This window comes from Podarcis tiliguerta (assembly GCF_965153285.1).
Source record: "Podarcis tiliguerta genome assembly, chromosome: 2".
NCBI classification, from domain to species: domain Eukaryota; kingdom Metazoa; phylum Chordata; class Lepidosauria; order Squamata; family Lacertidae; genus Podarcis; species Podarcis tiliguerta.
In genome coordinates, this window is record NC_139535.1 from 93792053 (window position 1) to 93815831 (window position 23779).

Below are 23779 nucleotides of genomic sequence, written 5' to 3' on the forward strand. Positions count from 1 at the left end.
CAGATGATTAGCCGTGAAGTTGGACTCCACAGCATCTGGGATTGCGGTGTGTTGGGGATGGCTGCACTCGATGTTGCCTTAACTGTTTGGGGTGCCTTTTCCAGCAGGGAGAGGGTGAAATTAAGTTCTCTTACTTCTACCTCCTTCCTTATCCCCACACTGGGAAAATATTAAACCTTATTTTTCTTTTGCTGAGTAACAAACCCAGCAAAAACAAAAAACAACCAACAGCAGCCAAAATCATGCTTGTTGAGCCCACTGCATTTTGAATGCTTAGGAGCACTGCAGGTATGCGGCTAGTTCTCTCATGAGAAATGGTTATTCTCTGCTACAGTATAAATGGGTAATTTGGTCTGACAGTTATGTTTACAACACATTAATCTGCTTTCCTTGGGGATCTGATGTAAAGATATTCTATTCTTCCTATTGCCCCCTTGCTCTTTCATGTGTGTTTATATATACAATCTTTTATAAAATAAAATATATTTGTAGATTGGAGGGTGGTTATCCCAGCATGCCTTCTTGAGTGAACTATTGTTTTCTGTCTTGGCTCTAGAGCAGGATCAGTAACACATGACCTCAGAATCATATCAGTCCTGTCAATATATTTTCCCTAGCCCACGCTGCTATTATCTGGCAATTCAGTTGCAGATGAGGCATCATTTTCAGCAGCCCAGTGCTGCCTGCAGAGTCCATATGTCACCCTATCTCTTTTCTAGATTATATTCTTTTCACCTGTTCGACATCTTTCTGGTGCAGTGTTTTATAAGATCATACGGCTCTTTCTTGTATACACAAATTGCCACATCTCTTGGTAGTGCATGCCAAACCACTAATTCTGCCTCTGATGGTGTGCCTCTATTTTAACTGCTTTGTCTGTTATAAGCATGCACATCTCTACATTGCTGGAAGTGTATATTAGTGTGGGTCATGTAAGCTTTGCATTTCAAATGCGGTGAAACCGAATGCAACATCATCCTTTTGCTAATGCTGAGGAAATAAAGGTAAAGGTAAAGGTACCCCTGCCCGTTCGGGCCAGTCTTGCCAGACTCTAGGGTTGTGCGCTCATCTCACTCTATAGGCCGGGAGCCAGCGCTGTCCTCAGACACTTCCGGGTCACGTGGCCAGCGTGACAAGCTGCATCTGGCGAGCCAGTGCAGCACACGGAACGCCGTTTACCTTCCCGCTGGTAAGCGGTCCCTATTTATCTACTTGCACCCGGAGGTGCTTTCGAACTGCTAGGTTGGCGGGCGCTGGGACTGAACGACGGGAGCGCACCCCGCCACGGGGATTCGAACCGCCGACCATGCGATCGGCAAGTCCTAGGCGCTGAGGTTTTACCCACAGCGCCACCCGCGTCCCTTGCTGAGGAAATATGACATTGCAATTAAGCCTTGGAAAGCCTTGTTTGTTTTCAGTCTTGAGGACCAGCATCCCTTCCCATTGAAATGGGTGGCTAATGCTCCATCACAGATACTTGTTTTGCTTTTGTCTTTTTTGCTCTTCATTCAGGGAGTGATTCATTCATTAAAAATTTAAATGATGGGCATACCTACCCATCATCTGACTTATTTCAGGGTAGTATTACAAAATGGGCTTTTCACGATACAGGTGGCACATGTTTGTTTTGCATTGGTAGGTGCATATTTTTCACATGTTTTCACTCAGGCTCTTTTCCAGGTATATCACATTTGCCCACTATCCAGATTGCAGCATTTTTTTTTGCTAGAGTAGGATTCTTCCTGCAGAGAGTTGTGCTTGCTATATAAAATGACATGGCTGTGCTGGCAGTAGGGCTCTTTGAACTTTGAATGTAGTTTAACAACTCAGCTCCGCTGTGTTCCCACAACATGGGAAATTGCAAAAGGCATTGTTTCTTGGGAAGCTGCCTGAAACATACTGCAGAATTAATACACATGGGGCTTGTATAATGTCATTTTTACTGCTCTGGTGTCTTGATTTTAAATTGGATGGGGGACTGAGATTCCTGCACTGCAAGAACTTGGACTAGATGAGCCTTGGGGTCCCTTCCAACTTTACGATTCTATTATTCTATGATCCTCACCAGGACCACCAACTTCTTTCTAGCTCCTGTTTGCTCCTCCAATGCCACCTGCCTGAGTTCCAGAGCTTTGTTAGATGCTGTTTAGTAGCTTTTGTGAAAAGGAAAACATAGCACAGTTGACAGCCTATTGTGACAGTCTGCTGTTCAGCTGTGAGGGTGCTAGAGGGATGTACATATGCTGTGAATGTTTTTCCACTTGACTTGAGCATCTCTTTATCTCATGAATAATAATAGCAGCCCCCTTATAGAAGTTTGATGGAAGCCATTTCACCCTATTGTTTTTGTATATCAATATGTGCCTAAAGGGGATTATCTCCTTTCTGCTCACTCACAATGCAGAAGGGATTTCTCTCTCCACTTTCAGTACAAATCACTTGAGATTACCTTTGATGGCTTTACTTCACCTTACTTCTCAGTCCCTGTTTAATAGCATGTATCCTGCTGGGAATCTTAGTTTTTGTGATTCCTTCACCATTTATAATCTTAAAACATCCTGTTCCCTAAAGCTGTTTGTTTGGGTCTGAATTGAGGAAATGGTTTTTTCCCCTAGTACAAACTCAGGATTGCCAAATTGATGATTGCATCACTACTGTTGTAAAGAGTCACTGTGCTTACCTTGTATGCACTCTGTATGTAATTGAATTGTCAATACCTGTGTTTTTGCATTGCATTTCTCATTGCTTACAACACCCCCACCTCCACTTAGTATATTTATATCTTCAACTGAGAGTTACGCTTTATGAACATAAGTCATCGTAAAATTTGTTAATCTTTAAGCCTATTGTTGTCTTTCTAGGCTAACGTGGCTGGAAATTCCTAAAATTATCACGACTGCCCTCTACTGCTCCTTAACCATTCTGTTTGCCCAAATCTGTGTGGTTAGCCACCCTTCCTGGTCCAAGCAGTAGGTCAAGTTTGTGGGCTGCTTGCACACTGCTGTCATGCAGGGCAGCAGCACTGTGTTTACATTGGATGCGTCAGCTGGAGGATCACTTTCCTTACTGTCTCTGTGTGAGCTGCTGGTCTCTTGGGCTCTGGAGCAATTTCCAGAGGGGTCGCTACGTTAATCTGTTTTGGCAAAAGTGACAGAGTCTTTTGGCACTTTTAAATAATAAGGTTATTAGGCATTAGCTTTCGTAGACTACAGTTTACTTCATATGCATGAAGTGTTGTCCTGAGTTACAGAAGTGTGTGGATGGATGGACTGATGGATGGGTGGATAGATGTGGGTGTGTAAGCAGTGAGGTTTCAGGGAAATGAAATGCATAAGTGCAGATGGTGATCATTACCGTATTAATGGTGGCTATTCTCAATACAATGCTGGAGCAGGCTTCCTAGGCTACTGCTTAGGGAGGCATGACTGTAGAGTAAAAAAGTTGTTTACTTATTATCAAAAACTTTTCATTGGAGCATTCAAGTTTTTTAGCAGACATGTTGCTCCATGGCTGGTAGAGGATACATAATAAAAAGAAAAGCGGGTGCCTGAGAGATAGAAATGCTAGTAAAATCCTCCCTGTAGAGACATGCTGGCTGCTCCCTGCGCCTTGGGAAAGCTCCCATCTCCCTCCCACCTTTTCTCAGAAAGGGTGGTAAGAAAAGTGGCGTTGGAATAGCTCCTATAGCTGTGAGAGCTCCTCCCAATGAAAACACAAATTCTGATTCAGCTCCAAATAAGCTCTGCCCCTGTACAGCAGCTGCTCGAATTAGGAGGAAAAGCTGCTCCTCAAGAAGCTGTGTCAGATCAAGATGGCCTCAGCAGCATGATCTTAGCTGACCTTAACTTCCCGTGGTGGGCAGACACAGGAAAAGCCAAAGGGAAACTACCTGTGTGTATAGTTTAGTTGCTGTTAAGATTAAAATGATGTTCTATGGGACACTGCTCCCTTATTATCTGCCTGTGATCCTCGCCTGCCCAGTAGACTGTGGGCCTCTGAGCACAATCAAAGTGAACAGAGCTGCATGATTTAAAAGCTGCTGCCACCACTTCCCCCAAAAGGACTCTCTCATCCCAACCTGCGCCACCAAGGGGCAAGGCCTACTGCAACAGCAAGAAGAAATGCATGAGCCATGGAAGCATCTGATTTCATGTTTATTTCTTTAGCTAACAAACTATAGGTACTGTTTGTTAGCCGCCCTGAGCCCAGCTTTGGCTGGGGAGGGCGGGGTATAAATAAAAATAATAATAATAATTATTATTATTATTATAGGTAGCAGAGCATTCTTTTTTTCTTTTCTTGATGTAGGAGCTAGATGGTTTGGAAGGGGCCATAGCTCAGTTGCAGAGCATCTGCTTTGGATGCAGAGGGCCTCAGGTTCAGTCCTCAGTATCTCCCAAGTATGGCTGTGCCTGTCCCTGGCCTTGAAACCCTAGAGAGTAGCTGCCGGTTGGTGTAGGCAACCCTGAACTGGATGGAACAATGGTCTGACTCAGTATAGGGTGGTGTCTCATGTTCTTGTGATTTCCGGTAAGTCAACACAAAGGCAGCAAATACATCAATTAATTAAGTGATGACAAACCTAGACAGCATCTTAAAAAGCAGAGAACATCACCTTGCCTACAAAGGTCCATATAGTTAAAGGTATGGTTTTCTCAGTAGTGATGTATGGAAGTGACAGCTGGACCATAAAGAAGGCTGATTGCCACAGAATTGATGCTTTTGAATTCTGGTAGTGGAGGAGATTCTTGAGAGTCCCATGGACTGCAAGAAGATCAAACCTGTCCATTCTGAAGGAAATCAGCCCTGAGTGCTCACTGGAAGGACAGATCCAGAAGCTGAGGCTCCAATACTTTGGCCACCTCATGAGAAGAGAAGACTCTCTGGAAAAGACCCTGATGTTGGGAAAGATGGAGGGCACAAGGAGAAGGGGATGACAGAGGACGAGATGGTTGGACAGTGTTCTCGAAGCTACCAGCATGAGTTTGACCAAACTGCGGGAGACAGTGGAAGACAGAAGTGCCTGGTGGGCTCTGGTCCATGGGGTCATGAAGAGTCGGACACGACTAAACAGCAAAAACACCTAAAAATAGCGGGTGGTTTCCCAGAGATAATTCCAAACTCACTGCCTGAACCTGTTTCACATAGTTTTTAATTCCACCATCATAAACCTGAACAGAGATTTTCAGGGTTGTAAGTGTGTGCACATGCCCACAACATGATTTGCACTTATCATAAAGGTAAAGGTAAAGGTACCCCTGCCCGTACGGGCCAGTCTTGACAGACTCTAGGGTTGTGCGCCCATCTCACTCAAAGAGGCCAAGGGCCAGCGCTGTCCGAAGACACTTCCGGGTCACGTGGCCAGCGTGACATCGCTGCTCTGGCGAGCCAGAGCCGCACACGGAAACGCCGTTTACCTTCCCGCTGGTAAGCGGTCCCTATTTATCTACTTGCACCCAGGAGTGCTTTCGAACTGCTAGGTTGGCAGGTGCTGGGACCGAACAGCGGGAGCGCACCCCACCACGGGGATTCGAACTGCCGACCTTATGATCGGCAAGCCCTAGGCGCTGAGGCTTTAACCTACAGCGCCACCCGCGTCCCAAGTATGTAATTGACCAGTTCAGGGCGGGGGGCGGGGAACCAAATAGGACAGAGCACAGATTGATTGCTGCAGAAACAACAAACATGGTAAGAACTTGTCCAGTGTACTCAGTACAGACTGAAATGCTCAAATTATTTACAAAATCTATCATGCAATAAGACAGACTAGTGACAATGCTCTCAGAATATAGGTGCCTTGCATTCACATTCCTGTAGCATGAACCTATTCCAGTATTCAGAAGGAAACTTAGTAGAAAACATTGGGGTAAGAAATAAGTAATTTTTTGCCAAAACATTGAGTCGGACTAAAAGCATTTTCAGAAAACTAAAGCAAAGCCACACGGTATCTGCCAAAATTTGATGTGAAAGAGGGAGGACCAAAGTGAGCCTTTTTAACCATGCTTCATTTTTGAGAACATAGTAGTGTAGGTTTACAATCCGGAACAATTTACAGCCAGCATAATAAAGTGGTCTTTAAGGAAATCTAGAAGTTCTCTGCCTTCCTTTTCTTACTTATAAAGTCAAGCATTGCTGTACCTCAAGAGACTTAAACTAGAGGCAAGTTGGAGGAGATTGGGATAAATTATTCAGAAGTATATTATACTTTTGCTGTATAGAGTGAAGGAAGATGGAATTTCAGTAGGGGAAATAAACACTTTATATTTTAAAGTAAAACATTGCTGCCATTTTCTCCAGGGGATGAGTGGGGAGTTAATGACAAGAATCACAGAGGCCTTTCCATACTTTCATTTTTGATGTGAAGTCATGGGGGAATCATTCTGTCTGCCTTCTAAAATACCAGTGTTCCTTCAGAGTAATACCCTGTATTTCACATTTTCATTCACAGTGCCTTATTTGGCTGCTTAATAAGTGCAAACAGATTCCCTAGGGCTCTACTAAATTTTTGGCAACAGAAAAACCAGGCCAAAGGGGTAGGTTTCAGGAAGGAAGTTTAAGTCCCACCCCAAAAAATTTCATAGGTTTTTGGGTGTCCTTTTTGGAGCTTATTCCTTTAGCAGTCTGCAGTTTCTGTACCATCTTTAATGGTCTTTTTTCCGAAGTGATGATCAGTTAGTCAGATATCATATAATCAGTATAGTGACATCAAGTTGTCATGTGTCTAGTCAGATATGGTACAACACAATGAAGTCAAATTCACAATCAGGGACTTCACTCTGAACTGGCTTCCTTGTGATGTGATGTAGCCAGCCAAATTTTCTATGTGATGACACAGTGAAGAGAGTGTTTCCTACCCTCAATCTAAATAGGTGAACATTTTCACCCTACTCACAGCCTCTCCCCTGAAAAATCCCCTCTCCTCCACAAAATACTCCCTTACCACTTTGGTGCAGCCCTAGATTTTTGTGCTTTCCTTTTGGTGTTTCCCTTAGCGTCTTCGTTCTTTGGATAATGAGGTTTTGATTTATATATTGTTTAGTGCTGGAATAAAAAGAAGTCTATCATTGCATGAGGCTGAGGTCCTAACAGGATTTTGTGGTTTTAGTGATTCCCGTGTGAATTGGGCCCTCTGCCCCATCCACGAAACGGTATACTAATTTGCGTATACTAATTTACATGTATAGATGGAAATTTTAGAAGTTATTGTTGTTGTTGACATCCATCTGTCTTGGGAGACAATGGAGGAGTTTGCCTTTGGGAATGAAGTCGAACTGTTGGAAGTTAATAACACTTGCTGTGGCTGTAGAGACCAATACAGGAGCGACATGTATTGTTGCAGCTGGGGCAGATGAACGCGTCCGGTTGTGCTGATGCAGATGTATCATTGAGTTTCGTCTCTTTGCACTCCTCCCAGCAGTCATTCCTCCTCTGGTCACTACTATGTATGCACAACCTGACTTTCCCTGTAGTTGTTTACAAGGGATTTCCACACAGCGGGGTTGATGTTACCAGCCTTCATGTCACATTTGCAAATGTAGAGTTGTAACATAGAGTTGGTCTGCCAACAAGCCGGTGCCTGAAGCCAGCTTCTGACACAGGAAAAGTGCACTGCTGGAACCTTGTCGGGAGAGATCATCACAGACCACAGCAAGCAGATGCAGCAAAGGGCAGAGCACTATCAAGAACTGTACGTGAGGGGAAACGTAGTCTCTCACACAGCAAACTCCAGCATTGCGACCTTCTACAAGAACCAAGGCAACCACCATGACTGTAACAACTACCATGGAATCTCCTTGCTGAGTACTGTGTAGTAGTTTGCCTCTGTAGTTCTTTGCCTGTGTAGTTCTCAACAGATGACAATCACTCACTGACAGGGTCTGTCCCAAACCACAGTGCGGCTTTAAAGCTCAGAGGTCAACAGTGGACATGATTTTCTCACTGCACCAGCTGCAGGAGAAATGCTGAGAGCAGAGGCGCCTGTTGAGCGCTGCCTTCATAGACCTGATGAAGGCCTTTGACTTCGCCAGCCAAAAAGGACTCTTCACACTGCTCCAGAAAACAGGATGTCCCCCTAAGCTTCGCAAGATGTTTGTGTCCTTCCACAAGAACATGTGTGGCACCGCCCAAGGCTCATCCTCAGAAGCCTTCCCTATAAACAGTATGATACAGGGCTGTGTTCTTCTCCCAACCCTCTTTGGGAAGGTTCCCTGCTGCTCTCATATGTCTTCAGCTTGGCTGAAAACAGGTGTGTACTTCCATTCAAGGAGTGAAGGGGGGGGGCAGATTAATCTGGTATGTCTACTGTCTAGATAAAAAATTGTCCAGTAGCACTGGAATTTATTTATTTATTTATTTATTTTGACTGCATCAGACCAACACGGCTACCTACCTGAATCAAGATAGATGTGATGATGGGCCCTTATCTGATAATTTAAATAACAGTGCAAGGCATCTCACCATATCAGGAAGGATTATGACCTTTGCTTTGATATGTAGAAGGCAGGGATAGGGAACTGTTGAAGTTGTCCCCATCATTGTATTTCTATACTAGAAAGGCTAAGTCTCTTAAATTTCTGCCTGCCAGACAGCTGTTAAAGGCAAAAGAGCCCTGCTCTTCCCCAATGTAACCCTAGTGCTTGCAAAGAACTTAAGTTTCATAGGTTGGTTGTAAACTAGCTATATTACTGTACATTTTTCATCCGTTGATCTTACATTTAAGATGTATATCTTACCAAAGTTCAAATTCCCATGCTTGAATAAATTCAGTTCTGAATTATTGAAAAGCAGATAGTATATTCTAAGAGCATATGTTGTGGTTATTTATTTATACCTCATAATAACTACAGCAGTGTTATCAGCGCAGGTCAAATAGTTGCCCTTTTCTCTTTTGAGCAAAACATATTTAAGCCTTTGACATGCATTATACCCACTCGAATGCTTGTGTCAAAGGAAAAAGTCCTCCTGTTCCCCGCCATGGGAATCATTCCCTTTCTCTCCCCCCATCATGTTGCTGCTACAGGTAACTTAACAGCCTCCAAAATTGAATTTCCCTCTTTAAAAAATATTTTTTTTAAAAAATGGCATGAGTCTGGATACTACATTGCATGGTTCTCATACACTGTTCTTTCTCCTCATCACAACCTCCAATATGTAATACAAAATACCGTATTTACTCAAATGTAATGCACACCTTTTTTGGCCAAATAACACAGATGACTTGCAATCTCTTCCCTCCTCTGGCTAAACTGCCTGTGCCACACCATACAATGCTCTGAAGAATTGCATATCCCTCCACAGTGATTTTATGTCTGTGTGTGTGTGTGTGTGTGTGAGAGAGAGAGAGAGAGAGAGGGAGGGAGAGGGAGAGCTCTTCTGCTAATGTATACAAGATTTTGTATCCATGCAAATGTTATGTAATAGACTAATCTAATAAAATATTATGTATTGTCACGGTCTTGCTCTTATGAAATCCTTCTGAAGTGGAACCCTTCCTTTAACTTCTCCTCCTCTGTGTGAATTAAGAAGATAGAACGGTGGCTTTCCTTCCTGGCTCCTGTTTTGCCATCATTTAATTTACCTTTCACTTTTACCTTTGGGTGGAATTTGAATAGCTCTGTTCCCTTGCTCTCTTTTTATGAGTGTTTACAGTGCTTTTTCTTGGGCAGTGGCCCATTTTACTTGTGTATTTGTATAAGTATTTAACATTTGTTCTCTAAACACTAACACAGATGAAATATTAGTAAGCCGTGCCCTGCTTTGTAGTGCTTTTCCCTTCCCCAACAAAGCAGGAGAAAATGTTCTTGAGGGTAGGTAGCACTGTAAGAAAATGGATTGAACAGCGCCTGTGGAGCAATTCAGGTTAATCACTGACTCGTTACATTGCTAAAGGCAGTCATATTACATTCTGATAATGGTGATTATGCTTTTCGGAAAGGGTGAATAATATTGACTGATATGACCACATTGATTTTTAATGATGTGTTTGTAGAAGTAGGAAAAGAGATTTGGCCTTAATCTGCTGAAATCTCTTTTCAAATACCATTGAGTTTCTCTCTGATAAACGTTTTTTTTGAAGCGTTCCAAGATTTGACCTTGTAGGAATGGCTGCTTCTTTTCTCTTTTCTTTTTAGAAGAATTTGTGGTTTTTACCTGAAATGCCTTTGAGGAGTTAAGCATCTTAGCAACATCTGCCTCTATCGGCTAATGACCTACACTGGTGTCTCCTGCAATTTGCAAGTAGCACAAATCAGGACTGTAAATGTGTCTCTTCCCATGACCCTCCTTCACCTCTAAGCAATAAAGTATAGATAAATAGCATTCATCTCAAAGCCCTTGGTGTTATTGGCTCTCACAAACTATTGAGATATTATTCTCTTTTGCAAGTTTTTGTCCCTCCTTGTTTTCTGGCCTGAAAGTTGGGTAATATTATTAGTCCTTCGACAGAAGTTTAAAAATATTAATGTAGTAGTAAAGCCTCACAAGACTTGCAAGCAAGTTTTATTCACATCTCCCATTTGGGACTCAATGTGTCCAAGCCAGAAGACAAGTGGAAGCCCGATCTCTGGAACTGAGTTTTTGTTTTATCATCCAGGTTCCTACTGCTGTCCTATTTTCCAACCAGAGAACCAAAGGCTATAACAAGAGCTATCAGAGTGGCTTGAATAAAGTGTCCGTTGCCTTCCAAGATTGCACGAGAGGGATTCCCTGGTTCTTTAGCTTAAGGATATGCTTGGGTACTGATTAAATTTTGCAGGCAGGAGCTGAACAAAGCCAAGCCAACATTGAGTATCGAAGATCTTTAGTAGCTGGGTCTCCTCCATGGTCCTAGCTCGTGGCCAGTAAAACTAGCACCCAGAAAGTAACAGCACTGCTGGGTGTTTTTGTTTTACTCTGTTGCTCTAGGGAAGGAGCCAGATCTTTTTCAGGGTCATCAGTCAGCTCAGAGGTAGTAACAGCTGCTTCAGTTTCAATTCTATGAGTCTCTTGGTGGAACCTTTAGGGAGCCAGTTGTCACCACAAATTATTTTTCTATATATCTGCAGAGTGGGAACCATCCATAAAAGCATGAGCCAAGCCTCTGTTAAATGTTTTCACATCAAGTCAGCATTGCAGGCAGAGTTCAGAAATAGGATATAGATTTAATTGTAATAATTGACTTTATCTCTTGTCACAATCTGGAATAAATATCTCCCACAACTGTTCTCTATAACCATTTTGCCTGCATCCTGGGCGTTTATTGAGCACGCGGGAGCCATTTATTGCTTTTGCTTTGAAGCTGTTTTGATTATCCCCTGATTACCTCATAATTATATAGGCAGCCTATTGTGAAGGTCATTACTGAAGAAGCCATGGGGATGAGGAGGTGAGGGAGCAAATGAAACAAAGTGTATGCTGTGAATCAGTAGAGAAGAAATTGTGTGTTTTGCAAGCTGTTCCTTTATTTTGTGTGTAGTTTTTGTTTTCTATCTGCAGCCTGAATCCTGTTACTTGGCTGCTTTGCAGTAGCTAGTCTCTTGGGTGGAACACAGTTGATTAAGATTTAATGGAGGTATTCAAACAAGCAGCTAAAATCCTGTATGTTGATTATGTACTATATCAGTATGTAAAGCCTATTGGAAATAACATTTTTTTTATTTCCATGGCTCCAATCCATTGCATGTAGGTAATGCTCCCTCCCTGCTCCTTTAAAGCAAAAGGGTAATGTGTAGTTCACAATCCTGTTACATTATATTCAGGTATGTTAAGATAACAACGAGAGCTAAGTTCATGATTGTTAGAGACAAAAGGTGGTTAAGCTTCAGTGAATATAAATACTTGTCTGGTGTACTGGCAGAACTGTTTCAATGCATTTGTAGTTAGCATTTTCATAGAATCATAGAGTTGTAAACTTTCTATTTGAGTTGTGCACTTTATGTCTGTTGGTTTAATTAAAAGTTTGCCTGAGATTCAGAGGGGCATGTGCACTATGCAAGCATTTAAAAATTGGTGAGTTTTTATAAGAAGGGACACCCATAAAAGTGCCAACCTGTTCTTTAATGAGGAACTTTGGTTCGTGACGACACCTTTATTTATAGGAGTAGAGCCCTGGCAAGTACGTGGATCAGTTGTCACAACAACTGACATTGTTGCACATCAGCTAGACCATGTGGTCTCCCATTCCTATGTTAGCTTGGCATTTTCCTAGGCTCAGTGTTGTGCTAGCCCAGCAGGAACTCTTGTGAATCTTTAATATTTTTATTAAAGATTTCTTAGTTTACAAAAATACGTGCGTTGTCTCTTTTTTCAAGCTGTGTTTTCTACAGATCAGTTTGAGACATTAGTGTGGCATGCAGTACAGTGGTACCTCTGGTTACAAACTTAATTCGTTCCAGAGGTCCGTTCTTAAACTGAAACCGTTCTTAACCTGAGGTACCACTTTAGCTAATGGGGCCTCCTGCTGTTCTCATCCTGGGGCAAAGTTCTTAACCCAAGGTACCACTTCTGGGTTAGTGGAGTCTGTAACCTGAAGTGTTTGTAACCTGAGGTACCACTGTATTAGCTTGGGAAGAAATGAAGGGGAGAGAGGGGGATGGTGCATGGGGTTGGGTGGCAATGCTTCTCTTCTTCTACTTAGTGTATGGGTGGGGTTTTGTGTCAGTGTCACTTGTGCAGGTTCTCTTTCTATTTGCTTGTTATATTTCCTTGGTGGTGAAAGTGCTTGGCCTGGGGTGTGGTTGGTTGTCTTTGGTTGGTTGTAGTGAGATTTGTTTATGGGGAGGAGGGGGGATTTTGGGGTCAGATTAGCTATATTGATTCACATGCTGTCGGCGGATTCTTCTTGTTGTCTTGTTGGGGTATGTACATGATAAAGGGTAACCATACCGGCATGAAGGCGTCCTCTTCTATTTGTCCCCTTGTCAGTTTCAGTTTATTGGTTAGTTTTTCTAGTAAGGCTGTTTCCCATACTATTTGATACTGTTGGTCCATATTTACTCCTGACAGGTCTCTCCAGTGTCTGACTATGATGTTTCTGGCAGCTGAGAGTAGGTGGGTTATTAGCTCTTTGTAATGTGAGTGAGCGTTATTATCTTGGAAGATGTTCAGTAGGGCCAGTTCTGGGGTGACTTCTAATACTCACTCAGTTATTTTGCATATGTCTTGTATGACTGATGTCCAGAAGAGTTGGATTTTGGGACATTTCCACCACATGTGGAGGTATGTGCCTGTGGAGGTGCACCCTCTCCAGAATTTTGGTGGGGCTCCTGGGCATATCAGCACTAGTTCCGTGGTGTTTGGTGAATTGATCTGTAACATGTGAAGCAGAACTGATGTTAAGTTCAAAATTAATATATCCTAGTATATCAGCTTTCATTGTACCTTTTATGGAAGCATGTAGACTTAAACCTGTCCAGAAACCTAATACAGAGCAAACATACTTTGCTCTTTTGTTTTCTTCGGTCGGTGCTACTGAACAGTGTTTCTTAACATTACTGTGGCTGTGTAGAGAGGAAGCATCCGAAATATTTAGAAAATCAGAAAAAGCGAGAGTTCTTTATTTTCTCTTATTGCAGCAAAGAGTATTTGGAAGAGAAAGTGTTTCAAATAAAAGAGATTTAGAAAATAAGACTTAGTAATAGTGCAAATACCACTTTGCTTGGAAAGGTCCTTGAGACGGTTGTGCCATGACAGTTAAAATATTTTTGGATGAAACAGATTATCTTAGTCCATTCCTATCAGGATTCACACCTGGTTATGGGAATAAATAGGCCTTTATCACCTTAATGAGTGACCTTTATCAAAGGGAAGAGCAAGCCGGTCAAGTCAGTTGACTTGATCTCTCAGTGGGTTTTTGATACCATTTACCATGATAGCCTCCTGAGATGGGTATTAGGGGCACTGCTTTAGTTCTGTTCCTATCTCCAGGGTCAGTTTCAGATAACAATATTGTGTGATTAACCTCTTAGACCCCCTGGCAGTTGTGCTATCAAGTGCCATCTTGTCCCCAATGTTGTTTAGTATCTACATATGAAGACTTCAGGAGTGGACATTAGGAGATTTGGAGTGTGGTGTCATCGTATGCTGATGATACCCAACCTAGTTTATCTAAATCAGGAGAGGCTGTGCAAGCCTTGGACCAGTGCATGGACTCTGTGGTGGACAGGATGAGGCCCAGTAAACTGGGAAGGCAGAGGTGCTGTGGGTGGGTGGATCCTGAGTCCAGATAACTGGTCCATTGCCTGCTTTGGATGGGGTTGTACTCCCCCGAAGGAGCAAGTTCACAGCCTTGCTAGAGGCCCAGGTGACCTCAGGGGCAAGGAGTGCCTTTTTGGGTTGGCAAGACAGCTGCAGACACTTCTGGGTCAGGATAGCCTGACCACTTTTGTCCAGGTGCTGGTAACCTCCAGATTGGATTATCCCCATGTACTCTTATGTGGGGCTGCCCTTGAGGCTAACTCAGAAGCTGCAGCTGGTGCACAATGTTGCAGCTCAACTGCTCACTGCAGCAAACTATCACCATCCTATTATGCTGCTGCTGAAAGAATTACACTGACTGAGAATTAGCTACCAGGCTAGGTTCAAGGTGATGGCATTGGTGTACAAAGTCCTACACAGCTTGGGACTAGGATACCTAAAATATCTCATCCCTTTTATACCCAACTGATCACTACACTCTGCAAGAGAGGGCATCCTGCAGATATCATTCTACCCAAAATTCAGTTCTGCACAGTGTCGCAATGTGGCCTTTAGTGTGGCGACACCAACCCTTTGGAATTCTCTTCCATTGCATATCAGACAGGCACCGTTTCTGTTTTCTTTTTGGCATCTGCTAAAGATGTTCCTCTTTCAACAAGACCTTTAAAATGTTGCCCCAGTTGGTATCTGTCTTGGAATTGACTTGATTTTATGTATATGTTTTAAGCTGTTTTTATATTATTGTTTTCTTTTTACAAAATTATATAAGCAGTTGTTTAAACTGCTTTAAAATATGTAACTGTAAATTGTTTCAGGATGCCTCATGGGAAGCAATAATAATTTTAAAAACCATGTTTATATTGCTTTCCTCATTCTCCACCCAGTTCAGTTGCTTCATATAACACAAATTAAAATAGACAATTAAACCAACGTGCAATTTAAAATATTGTGCAAATTGGTCAAGCTAGTAGGCTTTTAACAAGTGTGGGATAAACGTTTTCCCCCTCAAGAGATTAACTGTACATCAGACTATTCATGCAATGCTTCCTAAACTATTGTAGTTTGCCTGCTTGTTGGAGATTACCAATTTTTATCTCTTTGTGGCCAACACTTGAGAAGGTATTTGAAAGGCATCTGAATTAAAATACAGCAGTTTCAGCACAGGGGCAGCTGAATACAGAATGCACAGATTGAAGAGAGAGGTGAAGCGCTGCTTGACAGAGGGTAGGTATTACTAGCTTCCTGCATGCTCTGTGTCTCAGAGACAATGTCAAGACACTCCGAGTCAGACTGTCTCCAGTGACACAGAACATGTTCAGACCTGTTAATGCTGTGCCATGATTTTGCACTGCTTTCCCTTTCCCTTCACCCTATGCATTCATTGCATGTGCGTCAACATAGGAAGGTGCCTTTTACTGAGTCAGTCCATGGGCCCATCCAGCTCAGTGTTGTCTACGCTGGCAGGCATTCACCAGGATTTCAGACAGGGAGCATTCCCAGCCCTACCTGGAGATGTTGGAAATTGAACGTGGGACCTTCTATATGCAGAGCAGGCTGCTTAACTGTGGTCCTTCTTTCAAAGTGCTGAAGGAATTGTGTTCAATTCTCTCCAGAAAGACTTTCAGCCTTTTCACTTTATTTTTGTAAGAAACTTGTGAACTACATTGCAGATCTATTTAAGGCTCACTCTGTTAATCCTAGCTATTCCTACTCAAGCAAGTCCTATTTAATTCATTTGGGCTTACCCCCAGGTAAGTGAAGTTAGGGTTGCAGCTTTGGACTATGTTTGAATGGGTGTCTTTTAAGTAGCCTTACATATGAAATATGAAGGGTTGCATTCAACTACCCTGAACATTTCACCAGCACAAGGATATAATAATAAATAATAGTTTTTTATTTATACCCTGCCCTTCCCAGTTCAGAAAACTGAGCTCAGGGCGGCTAATAACAAATTTAAAACACTTAATTGTAATACAACATAGAAGCAGCATAAAATACAGTATAAAAACATGAATAACAATAAAATTCAAAGTTCAAAAATCAATTTGTGGAATGCAATAAGAAAGGACCTGGAAGTGTGGGGAAGAATGAAACTTTCATTTTGGGGAAGAATATCAGCAACTGCTCTCTGTTACCGCTCTCTCACCTTCTCTCACCCCCCCACATGCCCCTTAAATATAACAACAACAACAACAACAACAACAACAACAACAACAACAACAACAGCTTTATTATTTGTACCTTGCCCATCTGACTGGGTTGCCCCAGCCACACTGGGTTCCAGGGGTTTCTCCAACCCTCTGGGGACAGTGAAGAGGGGGGAAGGAGAGAGGAGAATCCTGTTGCACTAGCACAAAGAAATTAATTGAATATCCCCCATGCATCTGAGTAGAGCTTTCAAAAGGTCCATCTTTAGGTCTACTGATTCTTATTTTTGTTTTTTAATTGATTCTTAGTATCAAGTATCAAAACACACCCATACAAGGAAAACAGAGCTTAGTAGTTGTACAGAAAAGAAAGAAAAATAGCAGCTGATGGTTGTAATTTTAAACATTCCAAGAAAGGCAATAAGATGAAAGTGTCTCTCCATAAGGTTCCACGAGTCAATGGAGGGTGAAAACCATGTTTGATTGTCTTAACAAAGTCAATAAAAGGATACCATGTCATGAAGAAGTTGTGAGCCTTTCGCCTCTCCGATCGATAATTATTTTGTGAAGTGGTTAATTTGTTCTTAAGCACAATATCCCATACTTGCGAAATCCAGGCTTCAAAAAGATTTGCATTTAAAGTTTTCCAGGGGTTTCCCCCCCAATCGCTAATCTAACTGCAGTTAATTAATGGAGGGTGAGGTCTTTATTGGTTATTTTTTTAAAAATGTGAGGGTAGGACCTTTAGGGTAGGACTGCAGGGTATAAATACCTTGGAAGCAAGTAAGTAAATACCAAACTAAGGTTTCTTGAAGACCACCGCCTTCAAATACAATTTGTTACTCTGGTTCCACATACGTTTTCATACAATCACTTACGTCAGACTTCTGATGTTGTCATGTTATCTTTCCTTAGGCAAGCTTGGGACCTCGCTGTGGATATCTGCCTTTCTCAGTTGCCCACCATTATAGAGGAAGGAACTGCATTCAGGGTGAGTTACTGATTTTTCTCTTGAAACATACATGGGCTATTCCATAGAAATCAGCTAGTGCTTCAAACCTCATATTCATTCTTGACTTCTTATACCCAAAGATGTTTCCCAGCAAATGCAAATAGTTCTAGTCAAAGTTATTGATTAATGGAGGATTGGAGCTGCTCAACATTTGAGGAGTCAATTCTGATTGCATAGCTAATACAGAGTCTAGTCTAATTTAAATCATCTTTGCGTATTGTTTCTTAAGAATTAGAAAACTGGCTATGCTTGCAAGGGAGGAATAGTTCCTACTTTTTATGGTATAAAAGAACAGAACGTTACAGTCTGAAATTCTACATACAGAAGACAACAGAGGAGGGTAGGAAAGGCAGGGTTAGTGAGAAGAAGTGTGTGGAATTATTTCAGTTCCATGTACTTAGGTTTAGTTACTGAAAGACATGGGAAATAGAGGGTTACGGTCCATAATGACTAGTTACTGTAACTTTGTTTAATGTGACTTTCATCATAAGAGGCTAAATGCCTCTGCCACCACTGTTTTGGGCTGGATTCAGCTAACCTAGCACACTAGTAGAAGCCTGTACAAGGACTTCCACTAGTGCAACAGGACTCCCTCCCCAAAAAATCTCCCTGCCCCCTGCGGACCCCCACAATGTTCCACAAATCTGCTCAAGATCAGGAGAACCTCCAGTACAGCATGCAGGGCAGGAGAGGAGAGATTGTTCCATCTGACAAGCAGAAATACTTGTGCTGACATAATGATCAGTGTGACTCTGAATTCTACCCTTTCTTCCTCCACCTGCCACAATTTTTTGATCTCCCAGTCCCAGGGCAGAATAAACACTTTCTCTTGCTTATGGTAGTTTCTCAGGGCTAGAAATGCACCTGAAGCCACAGTGGTTTGCAGAAATTTATGTTGTGATGATGCTCTTTCCGTACAAAGGAAAAACAAACAAACCAAGAACTAGACTTTCTAGCAGCTTGTCACATTTGGCTTCTTAGAGCTAACAGCACTTAAAACTGGTAGATTAACTTGGGTACAGAGAAGATTGAATGGTATGTATGCTTTTGGATATCTCTACCATATGTTTGTGGTGATTGTACCATAAAACGTAGAGCACTATAGAATTGGTTGGAGAACTTGTTTTTCTTTACTGCTAACTCTGAGAGAGATAAGGAGAGAGAAAATTGTGGATTCTTGTTATTGAACAGAATTGGCTTCCTGAAATAATGATGTATAATGATGTTATGTGCTCACAGAGGCCCATACTATTGTAACAAGTCTACACTGCCAAGATTTTACAATAGAACCTTTTATTTAAACTAGCGCTCCTGAAACGTGCATGATTACAACTGTTGCATTGAAGAATTATATTTTGGGAAAGTTGGAACACCTAGCTTTGTTCTTTAGAATGATCTCATGCAGAGAAATTGTTCCTCTCTGTTTTGGCTTAGTGATTTTGAAGGAAAAAACTGTTATTTATCCCTTCAAGCATCAGATGCCTTAGGCTATTTCTTTACCATCTTATGGACAGAACCATTTAAATTATAGCTCTTTTATAGGCTCATTAGCCTACTTGGTCAAATACTCTGATAGATTCTGGGCTCAACTCCATTAAAGATGCTTTAAATAGAAAACCTATGTTTTGTTTTCTCAAGTTGTGTTTGACCATATAACTAGTTGTTACCTAGAATACTATACTCAGATACTATACTCCTTTTTTCTATCCCCACCATTTATCTCCACATTCTTTCATGCAAAAAATTTGTGTTATACACATGCATGCAAACACACACCACTTTTTAAATGGAAACCAGCTTTGGGAAGTGTGATTTGCAATGGAGAAGCTACTGTGGGAGAAATGTTTAATGCTTTGTCAGCCAGCATTTTGCACCTTTACTTTTCCTCCTAAGCTACCTCTGCCACATAGGTTTCTAGAGGTTTCCAAACTTTTCAAGTTGGTGACACATTTTAGACATGCATCATTTCGCGACACAGTAATTCAGCTTTGCATCATTTTGTGACACAGCAACTCAGTTTTACTAGTAAACTGGAGGTTAAACTAAACCTTTCCAGCCCCAGGAGGAGCGTGGGGAGCATTCATGCTGCAGCTGACACACTAAAGTATTGCAGCACATAGTTTGGAAAGTTCTGCCTTAGGGGGAGAAACACGATTTCAAGGTCAGGGGAGCAATTCTGAGCAAAGAAATGGTTAAAGCACCTACTTTCTCCTTCTCCACTCTAATGGGTTTCTCCAAAAGCTGCCTTTTCATAACAAAGTGGATATTGAGGTTTATAAACTTGCATTTGCAAAGCTTGCATGTAATGTTTAGTTTGTCATACCTTCTCAAAAAAAAAAGGGGGGGGGGAAAGGAAGTGACCAAAGTAAGTTATCCCATTTCAGACAGACTGGTGTCTTAAAATGCCATTGTGCCCCAATTACATATAAAGAGGGAGGGGATCTGTTTTAAAAGCAAAAGGGCCACATAGTGAAGAGAGCCTATAGTCCAGGCTTACTCAAACCCAGCCCCCCAGATGTTTTTGAGACTACACTTCCCATCATCCCTGACCACTGGTCCCACTAGCTAGGGATCATGGGAGTTGTAAGCCAAAAACATCTGGAGGGCTGAGTTTGAGGAAGCCTGCTATGGTCACTCCTCAGCTCTTTTCTCTGAGCCCAGTTCCGCTATTAGAACTTGACTGAAGAGTGCCATAAGGGGACTCATTATAGAGAAGTAGGCTATTAGTCTACCATGCTTGGTGTCACCCTAAACTGTGGTTGCTATTTAGATCTTGCCAGTTTCCAAAGGCTAAAATAACGTATTATGTGAATTATTCTTTAACTGAATACTTTAGCGAAACTGAATTGGCCCCAAACTCACACAATTGTTATAGCTAAATATTCAATTCGCAAAATTTTATCTCACATACAGTCGTACCTCGGGTTAAGAACTTAATTCGTTCTGGAGGTCCGTTCTTAACCTGAAACTGTTCTTAACCTGAAGTACCACTTTAGCTAATGGGGCCTCCTGCTGCCGCCGCGCCACCGACGCACAATTTCTGTTCTTATCCTGAATCAAAGTTCTTAACCCGAGGTACTATTTCTGGGTTAGCGGAGCCTGTAACCTGAAGCGTTTGTAACCTGAAGCGTCTGTAATCCGAGGTACCACTGTATTCATTCCTTTCACATGGCACTACCACCTCAGAATTTATGTGGAGACTTGCTTATTTGGAATTATTTCCCAGTCAACATTTCTCTCTATGTGATGTTGGTATGTACACCTTTCCACACAGAGGGAGATTTTAGTATGAGGCTCTAAACAAGTATTTTTTCACATGCAGTCTGAAGTGGTATAGCTGTATTTCAGAGCTCTACAACATAAGCACCTGCAAATGCACTCTCATCACTTCTTTCTTCTTGTCAGATGGACTGTTGTGGTTGATCTTTAGGTAATTGAGCAGTGAGCATATTCATGTCAAGAGGAAGGTGCATTTGTCACCAGGCAAGCATCATGAGAACAACTCCCCCCCACAATCTGATGAGATGGCAGTGTGCCAATGTTTGTGGCTATCTTTGGTGGGTAGGAATGCGTAATTTATTGAGTCATTTGACCACGCTATATCTATATTACTGTTGACACAGCAAGAAATGTATTTGAGAGAGAAATGTCAATAATGGTTGGCATCACCTGCAGAATGCTGTAATATGTAAGACCCGAGGCCTTTGTCTATTGGGTCGAGAATAATAACGAAGGTAGTATAATAAGGGAAATCATTCCGGAGTTTAGGAGAGTGGGTGACTCAGTCTTAGCAGCAGGCCAGGAAGACTGTCAGAGCTGTGAATGTGTCTGATAGTATAAAGGTAGGTGTGAAGAAGGCCCATAGAAATAGATTACTATAGAACAAAGGACTCTATGAATGCTGAAGGGGTGAAAATGATTTCTCAGTCTGTTTCAGTTTCTAGAACTCTGAGGTGGGCAGCCACCTACAGGCAAGGCAGTGATGTATGTGTGATAAGCTCCATCTTGGTGGCTATTGCAGTACTGAGCTTTTTGGACAAATGTATCTAGATATATTACACTGACTGGATGAGAGCCCAATAGAAATTTATTGGAGTGGAAAAAAATTGCAGTCAAGTTCTCTCGCAATGACAGCAACCATCTACGGCCATAAAAATGAATTATTCCTATACAAATGATTAAAGTCTTGAAGCTAATGACCAGAGGGAAAAACTAATGTGTAACCTACTGGAGAGTGTTTTGACATTTCTTAAAGATTCCTCAATACAACCTGTACTTGGCACATAATATTCCTGCCTTTTGTGGCTGAAAGGCAGTAGCACTCTGGTTACAGGAATAAAACGTGTTCTCTCCCTCACAATCTCTAAAAACAGCTGTGGATCTTTGTCTGTTTGTTCGAATGTGTTTGTTGGGCATCATTTATTTAACATAGCTTTGAAAAAGCTGTTTCGGGATTTGCCAGTAGCAAGTGTTTTAATGTGACTTGGCTTGCCTAATTGTGTGACAAACAAGTATGACTCAGAATATTACTAGGCCTTTTAAAGTAAGGGCATTCACCTTTAGTTTGCTTGAGTTGTTGGCATCCATCTGTCTCAGGAGACAATGGAGGAGTGTGCCTTTGGGGTCGAAGTCAAACCATTGGAGAGAATATTGGATAATTTGAATAAATGAAATTGCTCAGAAAATGAACATTTTATAATAAATTAGTGTATCCAAATTTATATGAACAGACAGTAAGTGTGAGGGCTCGCTTCCTTCCTCCTCTTGCATGCCTGACATCAGAGGAAACATTCTGGTTTGTTAAATAATAGTTTTAATATTAAGAGGCACACAGCACAGGCAGTTAGTGACTGTGCCATGTGCCAGCCCCTCCTCCAACTTGGGAATCGTGATTGTCATATCAGCCAGCCTCAGGTCTGTGGCTGCTGTTGTTGAATGCCAGGTTGGTGTGAGCATCCTCGGAAACTGTAATTTAACAAATCAAGTTTCCACTTAAGTCGGGCATGCAAGAGGAGTAGGAGGAGGAGATAAGATTGGGAAAAGGAATGCTTGAGCTTGTTCAGACACAATGCAACAAACTGTGATTTGTTAGAGCAGCTGTGCAATGTCTGAACGAGAAGTATGTCCTTCCGAAGCTTTTGTAGTGTGGCATCTGCATTGCTTATATTTCTGACTGCAGAACTCACAAAAATGTGTTCAAAAATTACTCTTTTGGCTAATCTGGAATAAGTACTGCCCTTTACTTTTCTAGTTTTTATCGTCTGTGCTTGAACATTGCTTTCATCAGGGACACTTTGTTTCCAGTGCTTTAGCCACTACAGAATAATGTTACACAATTGCTAAATATTCTCTGTGGTTAACAAACCACCAGATTTGAACCACACCCACACACCCACACACATTTTGCATAAGGATTTATATTTTTCTTTTTACTTCTCTTTTGAAGGACTGGTGGACATTTAAAAGTAAACAAACAGCTCAACACTGGATTGCATTTTTAATCCATTTTTGCCAACTCCTATTTGTTTCCTGTTTGTCTACATAGACTAGGAAAGAAGTTCATCTTTCCATTAAATCCTTGCCTTTGCTGGCCTCTAGCTGTTAGTCAGCTTTTGCGTTACAGCTGCATCCTAAAACTCTGTGTATTGTAAAATTGAGGGGTTTAGTTTTCTATTACATTGCTTTTACACACAGTGAATTGAACATGACTGAACATTCTAGGTCCTAACCCCCATTTCCTAATCAACATTTTGCTCTCCAATCTATCAGGAATTATTGTGCAGCAGACTAAGTTAGCTTCTGCCAGCCAGCGGTAATCCTATAAGAAATTGTGGTTTAATGGAGGCTCAAGCGTTCGCCACGAGGGGGGGAGAGAATTTAAGTATTATTAAGGTTAGTCATTCGGTTTTGTAACTGGGCTGGCAGACGTCAGAGTCAGTATCTCAGATGTCAAACGTTCTCACACAGGATTTCTTAAACATTGTCATAGCAAGTCTTCCAAGGTCAAAGAACAGTTCCAACCTCCATGAAAATACCTAGGGAAAAATAATAGGCGGAGCTAATTCAAATTATAGGGAAAGAGTGGGGTACATTAAGGGGGGAAGCGGGGAGCATGGGATGCTTTGAAATGCTCAACATATAGAAGCAAAGAGACAGGAAACAGCTCCTTCAGCTGATGAATTGTCCCACACTGGATCATAAAATTGGGCCCTACAGTTTCTTATGGAATGTGATGGTAAATGTAGACAGTTACTCCTTTGCTGTTCACATTCTAGTCCTCAAAACAAACTACTTGTGGGACTGTAGACCAGCACAAAGGAAAAAATAAAATAGAAGTCCCTGCTTCCCAAAAAGTATCATAAACAGACGACTAATGGGGTGGAAGCTGCTCTCTGGAACTGGGAGGCTGTCTTGTAAGGAAGGACATGGTACATAACCCTGAAGACTG

At 41.8% G+C, this 23779-nt stretch overlaps 1 protein-coding gene across 2 annotated transcripts in view; it reads left to right on the plus strand.

Annotated features, from left to right (window-relative positions):
- Positions 1-23779, plus strand: part of RPTOR (regulatory associated protein of MTOR complex 1) — a 298685-nt gene that overhangs the window by 171529 nt on the left and 103377 nt on the right. For both annotated transcript variants that reach the window (XM_083427285.1, XM_083427286.1), the window contains exon 10: positions 17235-17310. In XM_083427285.1, the coding sequence (XP_083283411.1) occupies positions 17235-17310 (76 nt within the window). The remainder of the gene's footprint in view (positions 1-17234; positions 17311-23779) is intronic.